The sequence below is a fragment of the Bufo bufo genome, chromosome 4, assembly GCF_905171765.1.
Source record: "Bufo bufo chromosome 4, aBufBuf1.1, whole genome shotgun sequence".
In the NCBI taxonomy this organism is placed as follows: domain Eukaryota; kingdom Metazoa; phylum Chordata; class Amphibia; order Anura; family Bufonidae; genus Bufo; species Bufo bufo.
This window is the reverse complement of record NC_053392.1, coordinates 507,427,495-507,449,131: the sequence shown is the minus strand read 5'-3', so window position 1 is coordinate 507,449,131 and position 21,637 is coordinate 507,427,495. Positions and strand designations below refer to the sequence as shown.

Sequence of the window (21,637 nt, the reverse complement as noted above, 5' to 3'; positions counted from 1 at the left end):
ACAAAATACTAACAAAATAATACAAATTTTTAATTTAGAATTTTAGGAACAAAACAGTAACAATGCAGTTACATGACAAGAATCTGCATAACTAATCATATGCTAAATAGTTGCAAGTCCAATCTATGTATGAGATAGCCAAGATGATTGTCTATAACAGGCATGCTCAACCTGCGGCCCTCCAGCTGTTGCAAAACTACAACTCCCAGCATGCCCAAACAGCCTACAGCTATCAGCCTACAGCAGGGCATTGTGGGAGTTGTAGTTTTACAACAGCTGGAGGGCTGCAGGTTGAGCATGCCCGGTCTATAAAATGATGGTATTCTCACGTTCGAAGCTGTAGTGGATGGTGAGATATGGAGCCTGAAAGTCAAAAATTCAAAACATTGTTACCCTTTTGCTCATCAGTGTATATCGCACTTTCTAATATAGCCTTTGTTGATGTCCTGTGCCATGTTCTATATTTAATAAGGTATGCACCCTTGTTTGACAAAATATTTTGGGCTGTCCACACAGAGGCCTTGTCCATAAAATGGCTGCTGATGAAGGGTCATGTGACCAGACAAATCACCTCAATGTGATGTCTTCATCGTTCAAATACACTACCTCATGGGCAGTCTGTTGGGAGTCTAGTACAGGTACGTACAGTGTATTAGAATAAAGGAGACATCACATAACCCTCCTCCTGCAGCCATTTTATGTGTGGACGGCCCAAAACACATGGCTAACAAGGCAATGTGACTTAAGAAATATAGCAAACGGCACAGAGTATCAACAAAGACTATGGTGGAGATTTATCAAACTGGTGTAAAGTAGAATTGGCTTAGTTGTCCATAGCAACCAATCAGATTCCTCCTTTAATTTTTTACAGCTGCTTTGGAAAATGAATCGTGGAATCTGATTGGTTGCCAAGGAGTGACTAAGTCAGTTCTACTTAACACCAGTTTAAAAAAAATCTCCTCCTACATTACTAAGTGTCATATAGTGATCTTATATACAGATTGTTCACAAGTAACCAGAGAGTGACAAACCAAAATTTGTATATGCCTGACAGATATTTTCCAACAGTCCTACTGAGCCAAAAGTGCAACAGATCAATTTCGAGAGAGATGAAAGTACTGGCCCTCTATGTACCCTGTTCTGAAATGTTTTCCTTAAATCCTCTTTGTAATTAATGGCTTGATGCCAAATGTATGAGTCAGAGAGACTTGGCAAACACTGGGGCTCCTCAGTTTAAATACTGAAGATTCTGCCGTTCTGCACACTTTGGAAGAAGAGCAGAAACTGCAAGCACCAAGAGCATAGACTAAAGGGAAACAGCAGAATGGCCATGTTCTGGAAGATATGTGTCGTAGTCATATTGGCTCTATGTTCTCAAGTCTTTGCACAAACAGGAAAAAGGTTGCCTTTGGGCGGCTGGGCAGATGTTAACGAAAACAATGAACATGTGCAGAATGCATTGAAGTTTGCCAAAGACGAATATAACAAAGAGAGCAATAAAGATTACATCACTGAAATCAGCAAGATCATCCGACTAAGAAGGCAGGTTAGTCATGAGAACAGATCATAATGATTTACACCACAAAAAGGGATCCCTTCTCCAGCTGTTTTTTTTTTTGGTAAGCAGTACATATGGCACAACCACAACATGGAAAGGCTTTCCCTTTGGTTACTAAGACTGGGAGACATATGGGGATGGGGCATGTATGGTGTGAGTGTCTCTGCAATGTTGTTTTTTTTGTTTTTGTTTTGTTCAAATACAAAAATTGTGGAGCATCTTTCCTTGTAACTCTGTGTTGTGCTGTTCCTGTGTTGCTCCTCTTTAAAGTTATTGGTAGAAGCTAGTAAAGGCTGTCTTTTTTGAGAAACAGCTCCACTGTTGTTCCTGGTCTGTGTCTAGTATGGTATCACTGTTCCATTATAGGATAAGAGTGGCGTTGCTTCTCCCCCCCCCCCAAAAAAACCCCCAAAAAAACAGACCCCTTTATCTAAACCATAACAGGATCTGGTAGAGGATGTAATTTCGGACTAGGCACCAGAGTATTACATAACCATGATGATGACTGATGTAAATGGCACGAGCACCAATCTGTCCATCTATGATTATTATTATTGTTGTCCAGCAAACTTTTGACTGTTTTAGTACTGACTTTAGTTGACTGTATGTTGATTTTGTTTCTAGTTGATGTCAATCGAATCATAAATATTCTTTTAGTATTTAGAGAGCAGGAAGTGGACATCATAAGGCACACATGCAGTTTTTTATGGAGTTTCTTTGAGCCAAAGCCAGCAGTGGATCCAAAAGAGAGACATATAAGTCTGGTGTCACACATAGGTTTTTTTGTTAGTTTTTGAAGCGTTTTTTTGAGCCATACCTATATAGCATTATATTTAACATGTAAAATATATGAATGAAACTGAATCGCACATCCTCAAGGCTATGCTTTTATCCAATAACTGCTTCTCAGCATAATGGACATACCTGTAGCTTCTCAGTGCAATATATACAATACCTACCTCTATGTTGCATACTGTACATGAGGCATTGGAATACAATTTGATCAAAAAGCATAGGCCCACTCACCACGACCAGGTTGCCTCCTCGAGTGGGAACCTACTCTAACTTTGGCGCGGCGCTGTGCCCCTCTGGTATCAGCACTCCTCCCCATTCGGCCCAGGTGATTTTCCTTCTTTTGGGATTAACGTAATGTGAGCTAGTGTCATGTCTTTTGAGAGCTGATTCCCTTGTAAGGTCGAGTTACATACTGAAAGTAAATGAGGAAGTAGTATTTGTTGGTAAGTTTTGTAATATGAGACAGTTAAGCCGTCTGGGCCTGGACTGTTACTAGATGGTGCTTGTTTTAATGCTGTTGATAATTCTGTCATGGTAAATGGGGAGGATAATTGCTGTTGGGTATCTGGAGAGAGAGAAGGGAGATCCAGTGTGTCTAAGAAGGAGGAAGTTAGTGTGGAGTGTGATTCTGGAGTAAGTGAGGGGAGTATGTTATATAAAGATTCGTAAAATTCCTTAAAGCAGGAAGCAATCAACTTAGAGGAGTATAACGGGGTTCCTTGAGGGGAGTCTATTTGGTGGATATAGTTTGCAGCTTTTCTTTTTTTAATTCTATGCATCACGAATTTTGAAGCTTTGTCTCCATGGGCATAAAATTTATGCTGTGAGTTTAAAAAGTATTTTGTAGTAGATTGTTGGAGTAGTGATCTTATTTCTGCTCTGTAATTGGAAAGTTCCTGAAGGTGGGAATCGAAGAGGGATCTTTTGTGTAGGGATTCTAATGTTTTAATTTTTTGACATAAGACATCTAGTTTTTTACCCCTTTCTTTTTTGAGGAAAGAACCTAAGCTAATAAAGTGTCCTCTAATGAATGGTTTATGGGCGTCCCATAAAGAAAGGTCCGATGTTTCTGGGTTTGTGTTGAATGTAAAGTATTCTTTTAACATTTCTGATATTTTTTCGCTGGAAGTTTTGTCTCCCAACAGAGATTCATTAAGCCGCCATCTAAATTTGTTTGTAGTTGGGGTTGGAGCAGAAACCTTCAGGAAAATAGGGGCATGGTCAGAAATATGAATAGAACCTATTGATGCTTCTTGGCATAGTTGTAGGTGTGACTTGGAAATAAAAAGGTAATCCAATCTCTGATAGGACCCGTGGACATGGGAAAAGAAACTATAATCCTTTAGGTTAGGATGGAACGTGCGCCATAGATCAATAAGGTGTAGATTCCATAGGCCCTCCCTTATTTTGCGTAGAGCATTGTGAGATAGAGCAGATCTCAGGGTAGATGAGTCGATTTGTGGGTTTAATGTTGAGTTTAAATCCCCACCCAGCACCACTAAGCCTTCTGCAAACCCCTCAATAATTGGGAAGATCGCAGAGAATCACTTAGATTGACCGGTGTTAGGTGCATAAAGGTTTATAATCGTATATATTTGGGGGCCTATATTACCTTTGATCATAATGTATCTCCCCTCAACATCCAACATTTGTGAGATCAGCTTGAACGGGACATTCCTCTGAAATCCAATGCTCACTCCTCCAGACGCAGATGAATTACCTCCACAGTGATACCACTGGGAAAAATGAGCAAAGGATAGATTGGGGTAATGGTTGAATTTGAAATGTGTCTCCTGTAGGAGAAGGACACTGGCCCCCGATTTGCGCAACAATGTAAAAGTCTGACTCCTCTTAGAAGGAGAATTGAAGCCTTTCACATTATAAGACGCAAATGATAGGTCAACCATGTTGACTACAGCAAGGATGGTTACTTAGCTGGGACGTGTCCCCCTCCCACGGAGACACACCTCTTCCATGTAGATTCTGGTCTTTCAGGCAGATCGGATTGGACAACAGAGGAAACCCCGGATTACTTCGCTTCTTCAGTGCATGAGGATTATGTACCTTGAACATAACAAAAACAAAAGCGTTTGAAACACTAGTGTGAACATATAACAAAGTGGACCCGCCAAATAGGGTCAAAACATTGAGTATAAGTAGGGTCGTAAGGGGGGAAATGGTTAATCAACCCAGTTACGATCCCCACAGAACCAGCATAGGCCTCAGTGAAGAGGTTGTCATAAAAAGGAGAGGATCGTATAAGCCATAGAAGAATGGGCCTGACCGACTTACATAAAGAACAGACACAGGGGTGAACTTAAAAGAAAGGATAACGGATAAGAGAAGAAAATGAAGGATTAGGGTTGAGGAAATAAGTTTAGAGGTAGACCAACTCTAGTAACTGCATGACAAGCATGGTGGTGAAGGACGAGTCGTATTCAATCCCTATGGTGTAAATTGAATGTTCCTTCGTTTAGCTTTCTGTGATTTTTGGGTGCGTTGCTGTTCGAATGGAACTATTGCAGGTAGGTCTGGAAGCTCCAGGATGTCTTGATAGAGCTCCCAGTTCTCCATCTCCATTGGCGGAATTTGCAGGTGGGCGAACACGCCGGCCAGGTCAGAGTATGTAGTGATAGAGAGACGGTGACCTGCATGGGAAAAGGTAATTCCGAATGGGAATGTCCACCGGTATAAGATCTTGTTTGAACGAAGCCAGTCGGTCAGGGGCTTAAGGGATCTCCGTTTTCTAAGTGTAGAGGGAGCTAAGTCCTGGAAAACCGAGACTGGTGAATCTTCGCAAGCAATATTTTCCTGGTTCCTGGCAGCTTCCAGTATTGCCGCTTTATCCTGGAAGTTAAGGAATCGGCATATTATATCTCTAGGTGGTTCAGAGGGTTTAGGTTTTGGCCGCAAAGCCCTGTGGGCACGTTCAATGATGATATCAACTTGCCGATCTGGGCCTAGTAGTGATTTGCAAAGTGCTTGTACTGTGGCTGGTATTTCCATAGCTTGGATTGATTCAGGTATCCCTCTGAACCTGAGATTGTTTCTGCGTCCTCGATTCTCTTGATCCTCCAGTGCACTCTGGAGGTCATTAAGATGAGTGTGGCATTTCTGCAGGGAGGATGCAGTAGCGTTTTGATGGGCAATAATAGTAGCTTGGTGCGTCTCTAGTGAGACCACTCTGTCGCCCACATGTTGCATATCATGGCGAAGCGCAGAAAGTTCACTCAGGATCGGCTCCATGGCCCTGCTGAGTGTTTGTTTCAGGAATCGGCGAGTGATCGGAAGCGCTGACTTACTGAGGGTTTCCTCGTTATCAGATTCTCCTTCCGAGAGGTCAGTGGAGCGCTCACAGGCTTTAGGCGCGGGAGTCGGCGCCATCTTGGGTTCCCGTGCTGCGACAGTGGCTGCTGCTTTCCGGATAAATTTATCCATTTCGCCTCCCGCATTAGCCGCTCTGTTGGAGCTAGAGGGCTCAGCCGGTTTAGACTGACCTATTTTTACCATTTCTCCGGTGATAAGCTTAAGTTTGCTGGTGCTGTGAGGAATCTAGTACGGAGCGCACACGACTATGCTGCCATCACAGTCAGGCGCTAGCTCCGCCCCCCCGGCCCAGGTGATTTTAATTAGCAGGAGACTGCATAAGGGTGTATAAATTCCTACCACCTCTCAGTAGGAGTTCCTTAGAGGATGTGATAAGATGAGCTTTGACAATTGTTCACATGGTGCGGTGCGGTGCTGTGTGGCGGCCATTGTTGCTCTGGTGCTGTGCTGGTGGGTTGGTAGGGTCCAGTGCCAGGGTGGCTCTGCCAGACAACGGGGCATTGTTTGGCTGCTGGGTCCCGCTGCCTATTGGGGCAGTGCTGCGGCGCCTGTGGTTGCCACACAGCGCCATGCCAAATTTAGAGTAGGTTCCCACCCAAGGAGGCAACCTTGTCATGGTGAATGGGCCTATGCTTTTTAATCAAATTGTATACCAATGCCTCATGTACAGTATGCAACATAGGGGTAGATATACTATGAATTGCGCTGAGAAGCGATGGTAATTATGCTGAGAAGCAGTTATTAGATAAAAGCATAGTATTGAGGATGTGCAACCAGTTTCACTCTTATATTTTACATGCATAGCATTATATTGATTTATGATGCTATGTAAAATCTTAGAGGTCTGGAATATTTTAGATGACACTGACATATTGCTGCCAGTGTTATCCAATACATTCCAGAACTGTAAAGGTTACACAGCATCATAAATCAATATAATGCTATTAGACCCCGACAATGCTGGGAGGTCAGGACGGGTGCTGCGCTGCGAGTCCGGAGCATGACTGGGGGCATCAGGGGGCGAAGGCACGCCGAAACGCGCGTCGAGGTAGCGCCATCCTGGTTTGGGTACAGTGAGTTTCTTAGGTGAGTCTCTTTTTATCTGGTTCGTTGTTACTTTTTTGCCCTCAGCAGTCTATGTTTTTGTCCCTGTTTTATGGGCAGCACATTTAGTGTTGATACTGTTTTTTATGACTGCTGGGAACAGTTTGGAGATTTTTGTCTCTCCTGTATACATTGCTGCAACGGAACTCATCCGTACTGATGTATGATAAAAAATTGTTGTTTATTATAATGCATATGTACCCAGTGTCCCACTAGGATGGTGTCTTTCTTTGCTGCTACCTTCTTTTTAGCTACAACGTCTTTTATATGTGTATTGCTGTGATTTCAATACAATATATTTTTGTATTGGTGCTTTGTGAGCTCCAATAATTTGTAGGTTTTGTGTTTTGATGTAGGAGCTTGTACTCTTATATTTTTTCAAGTGTGGGCCTCCTGAATTTGCCGCAATATGTATTGTTTATACTAACTTCTAACTTTAGTTCTGGCATGTGGGACAGTTTTGGTCTTGTGTTTATATTAACCTAATATGTGCAGGTAGCCTAAAGCTACTTTCACACAGTCAGTAGATCATTAATATTTTGCCCTTTTGTCTAGAGGTTTCACTCTTGCTTTTGGCTTAGAAACGTAAACCAAATGCTGACCGTGTAAAAACGGCCTCCTATGAGTTTCATGTGAAGTCCACCTTCATGTACTAACATTAAGCATCCTCTCACTGATTGTAGCATTGGTTTACTGACACTTACCGTACTTTCCATTAGGTGGTTGCTGGTATGAAATATTCACTGGAAGTTGAAGCAATGGTCAGTCCCTGCTCTGAAAGTGAATTTACTACAGGAGAATGCCAAGATCAACAGACGACAAAAAAGGTGAGGGTATCTTTGTGGAAGACATGATAGAATTTTTTTTTTTATTACATATGTAAAAAATGTCATAACAAAGCATGTAATTGAGCCTTAAAACACATAAATACAATAGAAAAAATGGCTGTTTTTTTAGAGGATGTGTGATGAAATATTCAGACATGGCAGATTCTTTGCAGAAAAAAAGGAATGGAATGGATTTTTAAAAATTATATTTTAATATATGACAACATACAAACCATATAAATATGATAACAAAGTACATCATAAGCCCCAGGAGATACCCTCCCCCTCCCGAGCATCCCCTTCCTTACGCCAATTAGACCAGGTAGCAGGGGCAAAAAAAATAAAAAAATTATAAGTTCAATATCCATAATACTTTCACACTTGCAGCAGCAGGGTCTGTTTTTCCGTACTGCGGCTGGACTTCCGGCCTGCCCCCATTATAGTGAATAGGGCCGGAGCTGACTTCCAGTGGCATGGGCGGCTAGGGTTAGCACGGATCCGGCAGGCTGTTCCCCTGCTGGACCCTGCTGCACCAAGTGTGAAAGTAGCTTTAAAATACAATTTTTCTAATAAAATTATATGGAATAAAATTTTCTTCCAACATTTCTCATTTAAATTTTTTTAAATATTATCCTACAAGCTGCAAATAGGATTTTTTCCAATATCCTCCTAATTACCCAGTATCTTTATACCATTTAAATCACCTAAAACACAATTAAAGTGAAATCCTATATGTCTATGCTGAGAAAATAGGCAGGTGAGCGGAGCTGCAGTTTTCTGTGCTGACAGTGTGTATGCCATGTTACTGTACACTTACTGTCAGCACTTCCCTGTGCTCAGTAAATACATTCTTATGGAGCTGTCAGCAGTTAGCTCTGAAATCAAGCCAGATAGGACACAGCAGTGATAGGGCACCAGGGGCTGGGGTAGTGACAGGGGCAGGTTGGAAGCCTCTATATGTTACACACAGGCGTCTTCAGCTCTCAGTAGAATGCTGAAGACAGACTCTTTAGTAATGCTTAGTTAGAGCTTGGCTAAGAAGACTCTTAATTAAAGAGGACCTGTCACCTCTCCTGACATGCCTGTTTTAATAGCTACATGCATTCCCCATGTAATAACAGTTCTTGAGCCTCTATTTTTATGGCTCTATGTTGTGCCATTCCTTTATTATTTCTAGTAGAAGTTATGAATGAATTTCTAGCAGTCTGCAGTAAGGGTACAGAGGGGTGGTAACCAGTTGGGGGGGTGTACCTGCACAGACTGATAATGGAAACACTGACTGGATAGAGCGAGACTGTGCTTGGCCACACCCCCAACTGGTTACCACCCCTCTGTACCCTTACTGCAGACTGCTAACAATTCATTCATAACTTCTAGTCAAAATAATAATGGAATGACACAACATAGAGCCATAAGAATATAATTTTTTTTTGCCACTAATATATGCCAAAAAGGGCTGTATTTTTCTCACTTTACCACACAACGGCTAATAAGCCATTTTTTCCCATTAATACAATCCAAAAAAGGCTTTAGAACATATAACTGCACCTCTGAAAGGCAACTAATACTTTTTTTGCTACTAATACACGCAAAAAAGAGCTGTAATTTTCTCACCTCACCAAATGGCTAATAAGCCCTTTTTTCCCCACTAATACACGCCAAAAAAGGCTTTAGAACATATAACTGCACCAATGAACAGCAAATAATCCTTTTTTTGCCACTAATACACAACAAAAAAGGCTTTAGAACATATAATTGCACAGCTGAACAGCAAATAATACTTTTTGTTTTGCAACTAATAGACGCCAAAAAGGGCTGTAATTTTCTCACTTCACCACACAATAGTTAATAAGCGATTTTTTTCCACTAATACACGCCAAAAAAGGCTTTAGAACATATAACTGCACTGCTGAACGGCAAATAATACTTTTTTTTTTTGCCACTAATACACGCTAAAAGGGCTGTAATTTTCTCAGTTTACCACACAACGGCAAACAATACTTTTTTTTTGCTACTATTACACGCCAAAAAAGCTTTAGAACATATAACTGCACCGCTGAACTGCAAATAAGCCCTTTTTTCTCACTTATATACGCCAAAAAAAGCTTTAGAACATATGATTGCTCTGCACAAGGCCTAGTAATAAGACATAGAAATATTTCCTAGTAATACACCCTGTTAATGGCTGTATCACACAGCACTTGCACCCCAATATAAAGAACTGTTTGCTGGAATTACAGAGGTATCATCTATTGCAAACCTGAAAGCAGCAGTAAAATGGCAATTTGGTTCCCCAGTCAGTGCAGCAAGGTGTAATAGGATTGTTCCTATTACCCAGGCTGTACACTCCCTTATTGGACTCTGTTCTTTTATAGTGTGGAATAATTCATCCCTATCCTTTCCCTACACTTCTAATGATCTTTCCCTGAGTTTCTATTCAGCAAAATAAAAGTTTTAAAGTCTTTCCTAGCACTGTCTCTAGCGCCTGCTAACGTCTCTCCCTGCACTAAGTACACTGGGAAATGGCTGAATCCAAGATGGCTAAGGCTATTTATAGGGTTGGCTGGCTGCTGATTGGCTGCATGCATGGCATTGTGGGTGTTTCCTCGTTCCCAGAGTTCTTTGCTCCATGTCCTAACATGTGCAGCAGCCATTTTAGGAAAAATGTGATTTGTTACCACAAAGCGTGAGGAAATTTGGATTCGACTTCAACTTCAATTCACTCATCTCTAATGGTAACTTTATGAACTCCTATGCACTGAGCTCACCCTAGTGTTAGCTTCAGGCAGACAGTTTTGTAATATATAAAGTGAAGGAGAAGATTTAACCTCTTAAGGACACATGACGTACCGGTACGTCATGATGTCCTGGTACTTAAGGACACATGACGTACCGGTACGTCATGTGTTGTTCCGATCACTGCCGCCCGGCCGGCAGTGATCGGAACCCGGTGCCTGCTCAAATCATCGAGCAGGCACCTAGGCTAAATGCGCGGGGGGGTCCCGTGACCCCCCCATGTCGGCGATCGCGGCAAACCGCAGGTCAATTCAGACCTGCGGTTTGCTGCGATTTCTGCAGTTTCTGATCCCTGCGGTCCCTGACCGCGGGGATCAGAAACTTTAGTATTCCTAAAATAGATCTGTATCCCTCCCCCTGCACCCCCCGAGTGATTTTAGCCCGGTGGGAGGTGCAGGGGGAGGGTTGCGGGCAGTGCGGGCGGTGCGGGAGGCGGGCGGTGTGGCAGGCGGGATCGCGATCCCCCGCCCGCCTCCCCCTGTATAATCGTTGGTTTCTAGTGGGTATACCAGGGTGCCAGCACATTGCTGGCACCCTGGTATAAACGGCTGACATCTGCGATGCGATGTCAGCCGTTAACCCTTTCCATACAGCGGTCCGTACGGACCGCTGTATGGAAAAGGTTAACAGCGCAGGGAGCTCCCTCCCTCTCCCATCGGGGGGCTGCTGTGCCTTTGCAGCCCCCCGATGGGAGAGGGAGAGAGCCGCCAGAGAGCCCCCCTCAGCCCTGTGCTTACCCTTCCCCGTCTGCGCAGTTCTGAGCAGACGGGGAAGGTTCCCATGGCAACAGGACGCCTCTCAGGCGTCCTGCTGTCCATGGTGCTGAACAGATCTGTGCTAAAAGCATAGATCTGTTCAGTGTAAGTAAAATACAGTACAGTACAATATATATTGTTCTGTACTGTATTATACAGACATCAGACCCACTGGATCTTCAAGAACCAAGTGGGTCTGGGTCAAAAAAAAAGTTAAAAAAAGTGAATAAAAAGTAAAAATCAAAAAACACATTTATCACTGATTAAAAATAAAAAAAATAAAAATCCCTACACATGTTTGGTATCGCCGCGTCCGTAACGACCTGATCTATAAAACGGTTATGTTACTTTACCCGAACGGTGAACGCCATAAAAATAAAAAATAAAAAACTATGATGAAATTGAAATTTTGCCCACCTTACTTCCCAAAAAAGGTAATAAAAGTGATCAAAAAAGTCGCATGTACGCCAAAATAGTACCAATCAAACCGTCATCTCATCCCGCAAAAATCATACCCTACCCAAGATAATCGCCCAAAAACTGAAAAAACTATGGCTCTTAGACTATGGAAACACTAAAACATGATTTTTTTTGTTTCAAAAATGAAATCATTGTGTAAAACTTACATAAATAAAAAAAAAGTATACATATTAGGTATCGCCGCGTCCGTATCGACCGGCTCTATAAAAATATCACATGATCTAACCCCTCAGATGACCACCGTAAAAAAAATAAAATAAAAACGGTGTAAAAAAAGCCATTTTTTGTCATCTTACTTCACAAAAAGTGTAATAGCAAGCAATCAAAAAGTCATATGCACCCCAAAATAGATGCCAATCAAACCGTCATTTCATCCCGCAAAAAATGAGACCCTATTTAAGATAATCGCCCAAAAACTGAAAAAACTATGGCTCTTAGACTATGGAGACACTAAAACATTTTTTTTGTTTTAAAAATGAAATCATTGTGTAAAACTTACATAAATAAAAAAAATTGTATACATATTGGGTATCGCCGCGTCCGTGACAACCTGCTCTATAAAATTACCACATGATCTAACCTGTCAGATGAATGTTGTAAATAACAAAAAATAAAAACGTGCCAAAAAATCTATTTCTTGTTACCTTGCCGCACAAAAAGTGTAATATAGAGCAACCAAAAATCATATTTACCCTAAACTAGTACCAACAAAACTTCCACCCTATCCCGTAGTTTCTAAAATGGGGTCACTTTTTTGGAGTTTCTACTCTAGGGGTGCATCAGGGGGGCTTCAAATGGGACATGGTGTAAAAAAAAACTGTCCAGCAAAATCTGCCTTCCAAAAACCGTATGGCGTTCCTTTCCTTCTGCGCCCTGCCGTGTGCCCGTACAGCAGTTTACGACCACATATGGGGTGTTTCTGTAAACTACAGAATCAGGGCCATAAATAATGAGTTTTGTTTGGCTGTTAACCCTTGCTTTGTAACTGGAAAAAAAATATTAAAATGGAAAATCTGCCAAAAAAGTGAAATTTTGAAATTGTATCTCTATTTTCCATTAAATCTTGTGCAACACCTAAAGGGTTAACAAAGTTAGTAAAATCAGTTTTGAATACCTTGAGGGGTGTAGTTTCTTAGATGGGGTCACTTTTATGGAGTTTCTACTCTAGGGGTGCATCAGGGGGGCTTCAAATGGGACATGGTGCCAAAAAAACAGTCCAGCAAAATCAGCCCTCCAAAAACCAAACGGCGCACCTTTCACTCTACGCCACGCTGTGTGCCCGTACAGTAGTTTACGGCCACATATGGGGTGTTTCTGTAAACGGCAGAGTCAGGGCAATAAAGATACAGTCTTGTTTGGCTGTTAACCCTTGATTTGTTAGTGGAAAAAATGGGTTAAAATGGAAAATTAGGCAAAAAAATGAAATTCTCAAATTTCATCGCCATTTGCCAATAACTCCTGTGCAACACCTAAAGGGTTAACGATGTATGTAAAATCTGTTTTGAATACCTTGAGGGGTGTAGTTTCTTAGATGGGGTCACTTTTAGGGAGTTTCTCCTCTAGGGGTGCATCAGGGGGGCTTCAAATGGGACATGGTGTAAATAAACCAGTCCATAAAAATCAGCCTTCCAAAAACCATACGGCGCACCTTTCACTCTACGCCCCGCTGTGTGGCCGTACAGTAGTTTACGGCCACATATGGGGTGTTTCTGTAAACGGCAGAGTCAGGGCAATAAAGATACAGTCTTGTTTGGCTGTTAACCCTTGATTTGTTAGTGGAAAAAATGGGTTAAAATGAAAAATTAGACAAAAAAATGAAATTCTCAAATTTCCTCCCCATTTGCCAATAACTCTTGTGCAACACCTAAAGGGTTAACAACGTATGCAAAATCAGTTTTGAATACCTTGAGGGGTGTAGTTTCTTAGATGGGGTCATTTTTGGGTGGTTTCTATTATGTAAGCCTCGCAAAGTGACTTGAGACCTGAACTGGTCCCTAAAAATTTAGTTTTTGTAAATTTCTGAAAAATTTCAAGATTTGCTTCTAAACTTCTAAGCCTTATAACATCCCCAAAAAATAAAATATCATTCCCAAAACAATTCAAACATGAAGTAGACATATGGGGAATGTAAAGTCCTCACAATTTTTGGGGGTATTACTATGTATTACAGAAGTAGAGAAACTGAAACTTTGAAATTTGCAAATTTTTTCAAATTTTTGTTAAAATAGGTATTTTTTGGTGCAAAAAAAATAATTTTTTTGACTTCATTTTACCAGTGTCATGAAGTACAATATGTGACGAAAAAACAATCTCAGAACGGCCTGGATAAGTCAAAGCGTTTTAAAGTTATCAGCACTTAAAGGGACTCTGGTCAGATTTGCAAAAAATGGCCTGGTCCTAAGGTGTAAAAAGGCTGTGTCCTTAAGGGGTTAAGAACTGGCATGGGATTCAGCCAGTTCCCTCCAGTTCTCCAGATCCGTTTGTTAAAATTACAACTGGATCGGAGAACCGTGTTCCCAGCTGAGTCCTGATCTGGTGCTCTGGTGGCAGCAGGGCAGCAGGAGATGTTCGCCTCCATTGCTTCGCGCACCGCTGATAGTTTAGCTCCTTAGTTGGGTGGTATGTGTGTGTAGTGTATATATGGTGTATTTATGTATGTGAACCATGAATATGATTTATGTTTTTTTGTTTGTTTTTTACAGAGGTGCTCATTTGAAGTTCTAATTGTTGCATGGGAAAACCGCAGGGAGCTGAGAAAAGGTTATTGCAGCTCAATAAGGAATTAATAGCAAAATCCGGACTACCGAACGCTGCTGTCAGTTTCTCAGAAAAGCGAAAAACAACTTATATTGCATGCCGAAACTGCACATGTATCGTGCCTATTAAACATGTAAAGTCTCTTAGTGTGTGTTGTGCTGCTTTTTTATTGCTGATGCTGCCTAGGAACAGTGTAAAATTGTAAGGGCTCTTTCACACGAGCGGATCCCGTGCTTGGAATCCACTGCGTGAAAAAGTGCCAAGCCCCGTTCCGGACATCAGAGACACGAAGCATTAACATGTGTAATGACCCAGAGTGCCATTACCACTCCACACCCCACTACTATCTTGTATGGGCTAACACAGTGTCATCTTATGCATTTTTTTCAGTCCACTACAATGTGCATTGCTATTTCTATACAACTGTTATTGTTCATGTAATATACCTGGTTCACCAAAAGGTGGCAGCAAGCATGGCAGGACTAGATTTGTAGAGGATGGAACCTTCTTTCCATTCTCTTCTCTTCCTCTAAGGAAGAGTTTAGTTGGTTAGAGGTCAGTGGAGAGTACCCCCTGCTTGGGGAAGGAAGCAGGTCCACGTCCCTGCTGGACGTGTCCTGCCTAGAGTACCTTCTTTTTTTTTTAATAGCGTTTATTTAACATTTTGGCATTTAATACAACACTCCCAAGAGAGAACAAAGAAGAACAATTCTTCATGACACACGCACTCACATTAGCAAGTCCATCATTAACATATATCTTGACCATAAAAGACATATATGTGACTTTAATACAAAGTATCACTGTCATCACTAAGTTGCTTCTAGAACTCACTCAAATCGCATACACACTCTCATACACACATTAGGTGATACAGTCGCCATCGCCGATGACTTCAAGTCGTACCCTCAGCCTGGACCCAAAGGCCCCAGATTTTATCAAATCGATCAGGCATTCCCCTTGCCTCATATGTCAATTTATACATCTGAAGGTCCTTATTTATGAGGAGAACCCATTGGCTCACTGTAGGACACTTGGGCAGTTTCCAGTTCAAAAGTATATTCTTCCTCCCATAGAACATCAACAATCGTAACAGTATTCTATTATATTTGGAAGGAGTAGCTTCAGAAACTAACCCTAACATACAAATTACCGGGTTACAAATCCCTGGGAGCCCCAGCTTAGCATTAATAAAGTTACATATTCCCTTCCAATATGTCTTCTTCACCGGGCAGAGCCAAACCATATGGAAGAAAGAGCCCCTCACCTCTCCACATCTATCACATCCTGGATTCGGTATTTGCCGCATCTGATAAAGACGTAATGGGGTCAAGTACACTCTATGCATCCATTTAGCTTGAATGAGCTGATCCCTAGCACTTATAACCGACGTCCTCCACCTCAGACGCCACTCCTCCAAATGAGAATCTTCCAACTCCGGGATATCCTCAGCCCATTTAACAAAGGAACGCCTAATAGGAGATTCTTGCATTTTGACAATCTCAGCATAAAAGGAAGAAATTGGTTTGTATGGGAGTTTCCTCCTGGCTACTGATTCTAGTGGGCCGCACTCTAAATTTAGGGTCAGGGATTTAAATTGTTTCTCACAGGCATGTCTCAATTGGAGGAAGTGGTAAAAGCTCGTCTGGGGCAGCAGGAACTCAGCCCGTAGGCTCTCAAAGGATCGGAAGATCCCTTCATGGAACAATTGTCTTAGATATTTAAGGCCCTTTCTAGGCCAGAATTCAAAATCTGAAAGGTGTAAGAGCTCCGGAAGGAGCTTGTTACGCCATAGTGGAGTGTAAGGGGACCAGGTGTCGCCTGTCTGATTTTCGGTATGTATCGCCACAAATCTCACCCAAGCCTCGATAACTGTCACCATAGTGTCCGTATAATTCCCAGGACCTGTGGCCTTGCCCCCCTATACACCAGATTAGTTAGAGCTTCATAGGACCCAGCCAGCGCCGCCTCTGATACCACCGCTGGGTTATTGGCATCCGCCCTAATCCACCAAGATGCATACATTAGGCGTGTTGCTATATAATAAATATACATATCCGGAAGCTGCAATCCACCTTGTGCGTAGGAAGCCTTCAGTGTCTTTCTCGCTAGTCTGGGGGACGGATGGTGCCACAAGAAACGGGACATGGTTCTATCTAAGATGTCAAAATGGGACTTAGGGATCCTTACCGGAGCTGCTCTATATACATACAAAAGTTTGGATAGCAACACCATCTTAACAATGTTGATTCTTCCCACTAGGGTTAAAGGAAGGTTTTCCCAGGCCTCCAGCTTACGCGTGACATATTCCATGGTGGGTCTCAGGTTCAATTGACAGAACTGTCTAGGGTCCCTATGAATATAAATCCCTAGGTAAAGAAAGCTTTCTACTACTCTCAGGGGAGATACCGGGGAGATATCTACGGCTTCGTCCACGTCTACTATGCATAAACTAGACTTGGCCCAGTTTACCCGTAATCCTGAGTACCCACCATATCCATTTACCACATCTAGCAGGGTTTCTAAGGAAGGGCCAGGGTCTGCCAAGTAAACTAACAGGTTGTCCGCGTACAGTGACACCTTCTCCTGAATCCCCGCTATCGTCCACCCTTCTATCAGAGAACTATTATTAATCAATTGTGTTAAGGGTTCCATTATCAGGGCGAACAACAATGGGGAGAGAGGACACCCTTGTCTAGTGCCTCTATACAACCTGAAGGGCCGGGAGATGACTCCATTTACTCTAATACGTGCTATAGGTGCCTGATATAACAATTGGACCCACTTGATAAAGGAGGGAGGGAAATCAAGGCGAAACATTGTCTCCCAAATAAAATGCCACTCTACCGAGTCAAAGGCCTTCTCATTATCAAGGGATGCCAAGACTCTTGAACCCGCATTATCGTGCCTGACCTGCAAGTTTGTAAATAATCTCCTGAGGTTTATATCAGTTGTCTTTCCGGGCATAAAACCAGATTGATCTGGGTCAATAATGGACAAGACTACCCCGCCAAGACGCCTAGCTAGGACTTTGGCTAAGATTTTTGCGTCCGTATTTAGTAGGGAAATTGGCCTGTATGATGCACACTGATCTGGAGGCTTCCCGATTTTTTGAAACACCACGATGGTCGCCTCCCCAAAGGAAGAAGACAACTTCCCGGACTCATATGCATAGTCAAAAAGTCTAAGCAAACGTGCAGATTGCAAAGTGACATCCAACCTGTACCATTCAATCGGGAAGCCGTCCGGCCCAGGTGACTTCCCAGGCGCCATGTCCTCGATTGCTGCCTTGATTTCCCCTTCATCAATAGGTCTCCCCAAATACTTACTATCAGCCGCAGCTAAAGGTGTAAGTGGGATGGATTGAAGGAATGAACGGACCTCATCCGGAGAAGAGGTGGATTTAGAACTGTATAAGTCAGTATAGAACTGAACAAACTGTTCACAAATATCACCCGGCCGATATACCTTCAAGCCATCCCCACAGGTAATGTGTGGAACTACCGTCTGTGGCACCTCAATTCTAGCCAGGAAAGCTAAGGCACTCCCATTTTTGTCTCCATCTGCGAAGACTAGGCGCCTCTGGAATAGCAACTTCTTCTGGGTGTACTCTGTGAGATGCAAGTTAAGCTTCCTCTGTGCCTCGTCCCATAGACTACGGTTCACAACATTTGGTTCTGTGATATAAGCCTGTTCTTTCCCTACTACCTCGTCTTCTAATTTAACTCTAGTGGCGCTCAGTTCTTTCCTATATGATGCAATTGCCTGGATCAAGGTACCACGCAACACAACTTTAAAGGCCTCCCACTCCACCAGAGGATTAGTAGAGCCCTCATTGAGTTCCCAATAATCTTTCATCCCTTGCTGCGCAGCCCAAACCACCGGTAGTACCTTTAGCCATTTACGATTAAGTCTCCATAACCTTTCGGCAGGCGCAAGAGGCTGTCTCAGAATCACCAATAAGGGGGCATGGTCAGAAATGCCTCTCGGTAAATATTCAGTGGCTACTAGCGAGGGCAACAACGCCTTACTAAGAAATACTAGATCAATCCGGGAGAGCGCTGCATAAGAAGCCGAATAACAAGAGTATTGCCGAAGTTCAGGGTGCATATATCTCCAGCCCTCTGTTAGAGCAAATACCTCTGCCCAGGAGATCAACGCGTCAGTATGTGACCCACCAGGGCGAAGCCTATCCATCGACCGGTCTAATACCGCATTGTAATCCCCAAGCACAATCAGAGGCACCGGAGGCAATGCCGCTACTCGTTTCATAATTTCGTCCAATATATCCCTCTGAAACGGGGGGGGGGGACATAAACCCCTATCACAAGGTAATCAATGCCTCTGATTGCAGCGTGAAGGATCACAAAACGCCCCATAATGTCAGTTTGAACAGAGTAAGACCGGAAGGGAAGGGACTTCGCCACCAGAATTGACACACCTCTCGCCCTGGAATTATACACCGCATGGTAAGCCGCTCCCACCCAGGGTCTCCTCAGTGCCAGCAATTTCCGCCCCTGCAAATGTGTCTCCTGCAATATCAATATATCAGGGTTATGGTTCTTTACGAAATTAAAGACAAGGGATCTTTTGATTTTATCATTTAGGCCCCTGACATTCCAGGAGACAAACCGACAGACTGCCATTACGGCGGAATGGCAAAGCTATAACCCACGAGGAAACTGCACCACCCAAGCCATACATACACACAGTCACACCAATTCTTCAAGAATACAGTAAAAACATCCCAATATGCCCAGAACTGCGGGCAAATCCCCCCACCCTGCCCAGATAACCCCAACATATCCAAGCCTAAATACCCCGCGTTCAGTCTCCTCTCTAGTAGATAAGGACCGGGAGGCCCGTACTGCAGCCCACCACTCTAGGTAAACCAAGAACTGAACCTAGATAGTAGGACAACTTAATTTTTAGCACATTCAACTACATCTTATAAAGTGACCATCCTAAACATAAATTAAGACTCTCAATACACAAGTCCCAATATACTCAGCCCCTGCGGTCGAGCCAGTCAGACGCCTCTTCTGGGGTGGCGAAAAATTTCACCAGTTCTCCGTCCTGGACTCTGCGACGTGCTGGATACATCATGGCGTAGACAAGTCCTTTCTCCCGCAACCGAACTCTCACTGCTGTGAATTGCCTACGTTGTTTCTGGACCTCTGTAGAGAAGTCCGGGTAGAAGGAAATCCGGACGTTTTCAAAATGAATGTACTTCAGACGACAGGCCGCCGCCAGTATGGCATCCCGATCTCTATAATTTAGCACTTTGAAGATGAAAGGACCTGGCGGGGCTCCTGGGGGTAGAGGACGGGTAGGGATCCTGTGTGCCCGTTCCACTGCAAAAGTCACCGAGAGGTTAATTGGGTCCAGGACTTGCTTGATAAGGCGCTCCGTAAATTCCTTAGGGGAAGGGCCCTCTGCCCTCTCTGGTAATCCCATAATCCGAATGTTATTTCTCCTATTTCGATTTTTGGCGTCTTCCACTTTCGCCACCAGGGTTTTAACTTGATTTTGCAGAGCACGGACCGCCGAATCGTCACGTTGAACGCTATCTTCCACCTCTCCCAGCCTCCTCTCCACCTCAGTTGTTCTCTCCCGGATCTTATCAATATCATGCCTGAGGAGAGTGAGGTCGGCCTGGACATGGTCAATTTTGACCGTGAGCGCTGTTTGGCAGTTAGTGATGGCCGCCATAACTTTTGCAAAATCCACCTCAGCTTCTTGGTCATCTGTTTGGCTCATATTGTCCAGCATTAACTTAGGAGGGATAGAAGGCCCTGAGGTGCCCGTTTTGCGGCCCATAAAACCTCCAGCCAACACCTCACTTTGAGGTTAAAAAGAGCACTCCAGCAATACCACTTGTGGCCTAATACATGAGCCAGGCCTCTCTATACAGAGGGAAACGGAGTCACAATGTCCCCAACACAGCGTCACACCACACCAGGAAAGTCTCTTTTGTAGTGCAGGGGAAGAGAGGAGTCTTTACCTGGAGCGCGGGCTACAGAGAAAGGAGCGCGGCAGTCTTCAGTGCTGCGGCCAAGATGGCGCCTGTAGTAATTGCACGTGCAGGGATCACAAGCCAGCCGTCCGGCAGGGAAAGATTATAAGAGGACACACCGATCCGAACCTCCAGGCTCCGCTCAGCCTCCGGCGCAGGTAAGTATAACAGGAGATCACCTCCCACCGGCTCCCCCACCGACAGGTCAGGTCAGCAGACAGGGATGTTGTCCGGCGTGCAGGCCCTGCCCAAAGATACTATCCGGAAGCGGCCGCAGGGCAAAGAACCAGACGTTCTTTAGGGGGGTCAGGTACTGGGACTCACAGAGGGTCTTTTAGTCAAGGAATCAGGATCCACCAGAACGGATGGTCAGGATATTCTCAGGATAACACCGGAGCTGAAGCGACCTGCGTCCTCACTCCATGCCGGTCAGGCCACGCCCCCCGCCTAGAGTACCTTCAGCTCTGCTGGACACAGAGGCCAAAGCATGAAGCCTCTGAAGCCAGGAGGTATAGTTCTTTGGAATTAATCTAGAGACAGACTACAGAGAGAAGATGAAGCATAAAGAAAGAAGCAAAGTTATACAGTAAACTTGTCAGCACAGCAGAGCCAGAGAGCAACAGATGTAGAATAGTTGAGTTTGTTTGCCTGACAGAGTTAATGCTAATGCCTGATGGAAACCAAGACAAAGCCTGAAACTGTTGGAGAAACGTTTATTCAAGTAAAGCTGTTATTGAACTTCATCACAAGGTCTGGACTCAATTTATTTCTTCAAATCCCTCAATTATTCCCCCTATTTGCTCTGATTCGGACGACATTGCCTGGGATCCATTGTATCCAGGTAGGAGCACCGTGACACGTGCACAAAACATCAAGGGACCTTATATGCTACCCTACACCACCCTGACATTCCTACACATGGGAACCAACTGGCGTCACGAAAAACATTTACTTTAAGGGACCCCTGGCCGTTGCCATGCATCGCACATGATTAATAATGCTCTTTGCCTCTCTGTGACCATTTTACTACAAAATCACAGTGACAAATTTATCCCATTGTGATTTTGTAGTAAAAAGATCACAGAGAGGCATGGAGCATTATTAATCAAGTTAATGCTCCATGTCTCTGCTGTCCGGAACGGGGCTTGGCTCTTAAAGAGGGACACTAACTGTTATGAGACGCCGGGGCGCTCGCTCTCCTCAGCGCCGCTGGCGTCCCGTT

At 43.6% G+C, this 21,637-nt stretch overlaps 1 protein-coding gene and 1 long non-coding RNA gene across 2 annotated transcripts; one reads left to right on the top strand and one right to left on the bottom strand.

Moving 5' to 3' along the window:
- The first annotated feature begins 1,250 nt into the window (after window positions 1–1,250).
- Window positions 1,251–14,543, top strand: LOC120998811 (cystatin-like). The gene is made up of 3 exons (XM_040429657.1): window positions 1,251–1,546; window positions 7,504–7,611; window positions 14,345–14,543. The coding sequence occupies exons 1-3, from the start codon at window positions 1,325–1,327 to the stop codon at window positions 14,426–14,428; spliced, it is 414 nt and encodes a 137-aa protein (XP_040285591.1). The 5' UTR covers window positions 1,251–1,324; the 3' UTR covers window positions 14,429–14,543.
- Window positions 4,188–20,931, bottom strand: LOC120998812. The gene is made up of 4 exons (XR_005778486.1): window positions 20,872–20,931; window positions 14,343–15,029; window positions 5,534–5,535; window positions 4,188–4,198 (listed from the first exon to the last, which is right to left on the bottom strand). It is a non-coding gene; the product is annotated as an uncharacterized LOC120998812 (long non-coding RNA).
- Between the last annotated feature and the right edge of the window lie 706 nt (window positions 20,932–21,637).

What these genes read in the sequence shown, in the direction of transcription:
- LOC120998811 (XM_040429657.1), top strand. Translation starts at nt 1,325, where the DNA reads ATGGCCATGTTCTGGAAGATATGTGTCGTAGTCATATTGGCTCTATGT. An exon ending in TCATCCGACTAAGAAGGCAG is followed by an intron (nt 1,547 to 7,503) that starts GTTAGTCATGAG and finishes ACTTTCCATTAG; the next exon opens with GTGGTTGCTGGTATGAAATA. An exon ending in ATCAACAGACGACAAAAAAG is followed by an intron (nt 7,612 to 14,344) that starts GTGAGGGTATCT and finishes TGTTTTTTACAG; the next exon opens with AGGTGCTCATTTGAAGTTCT.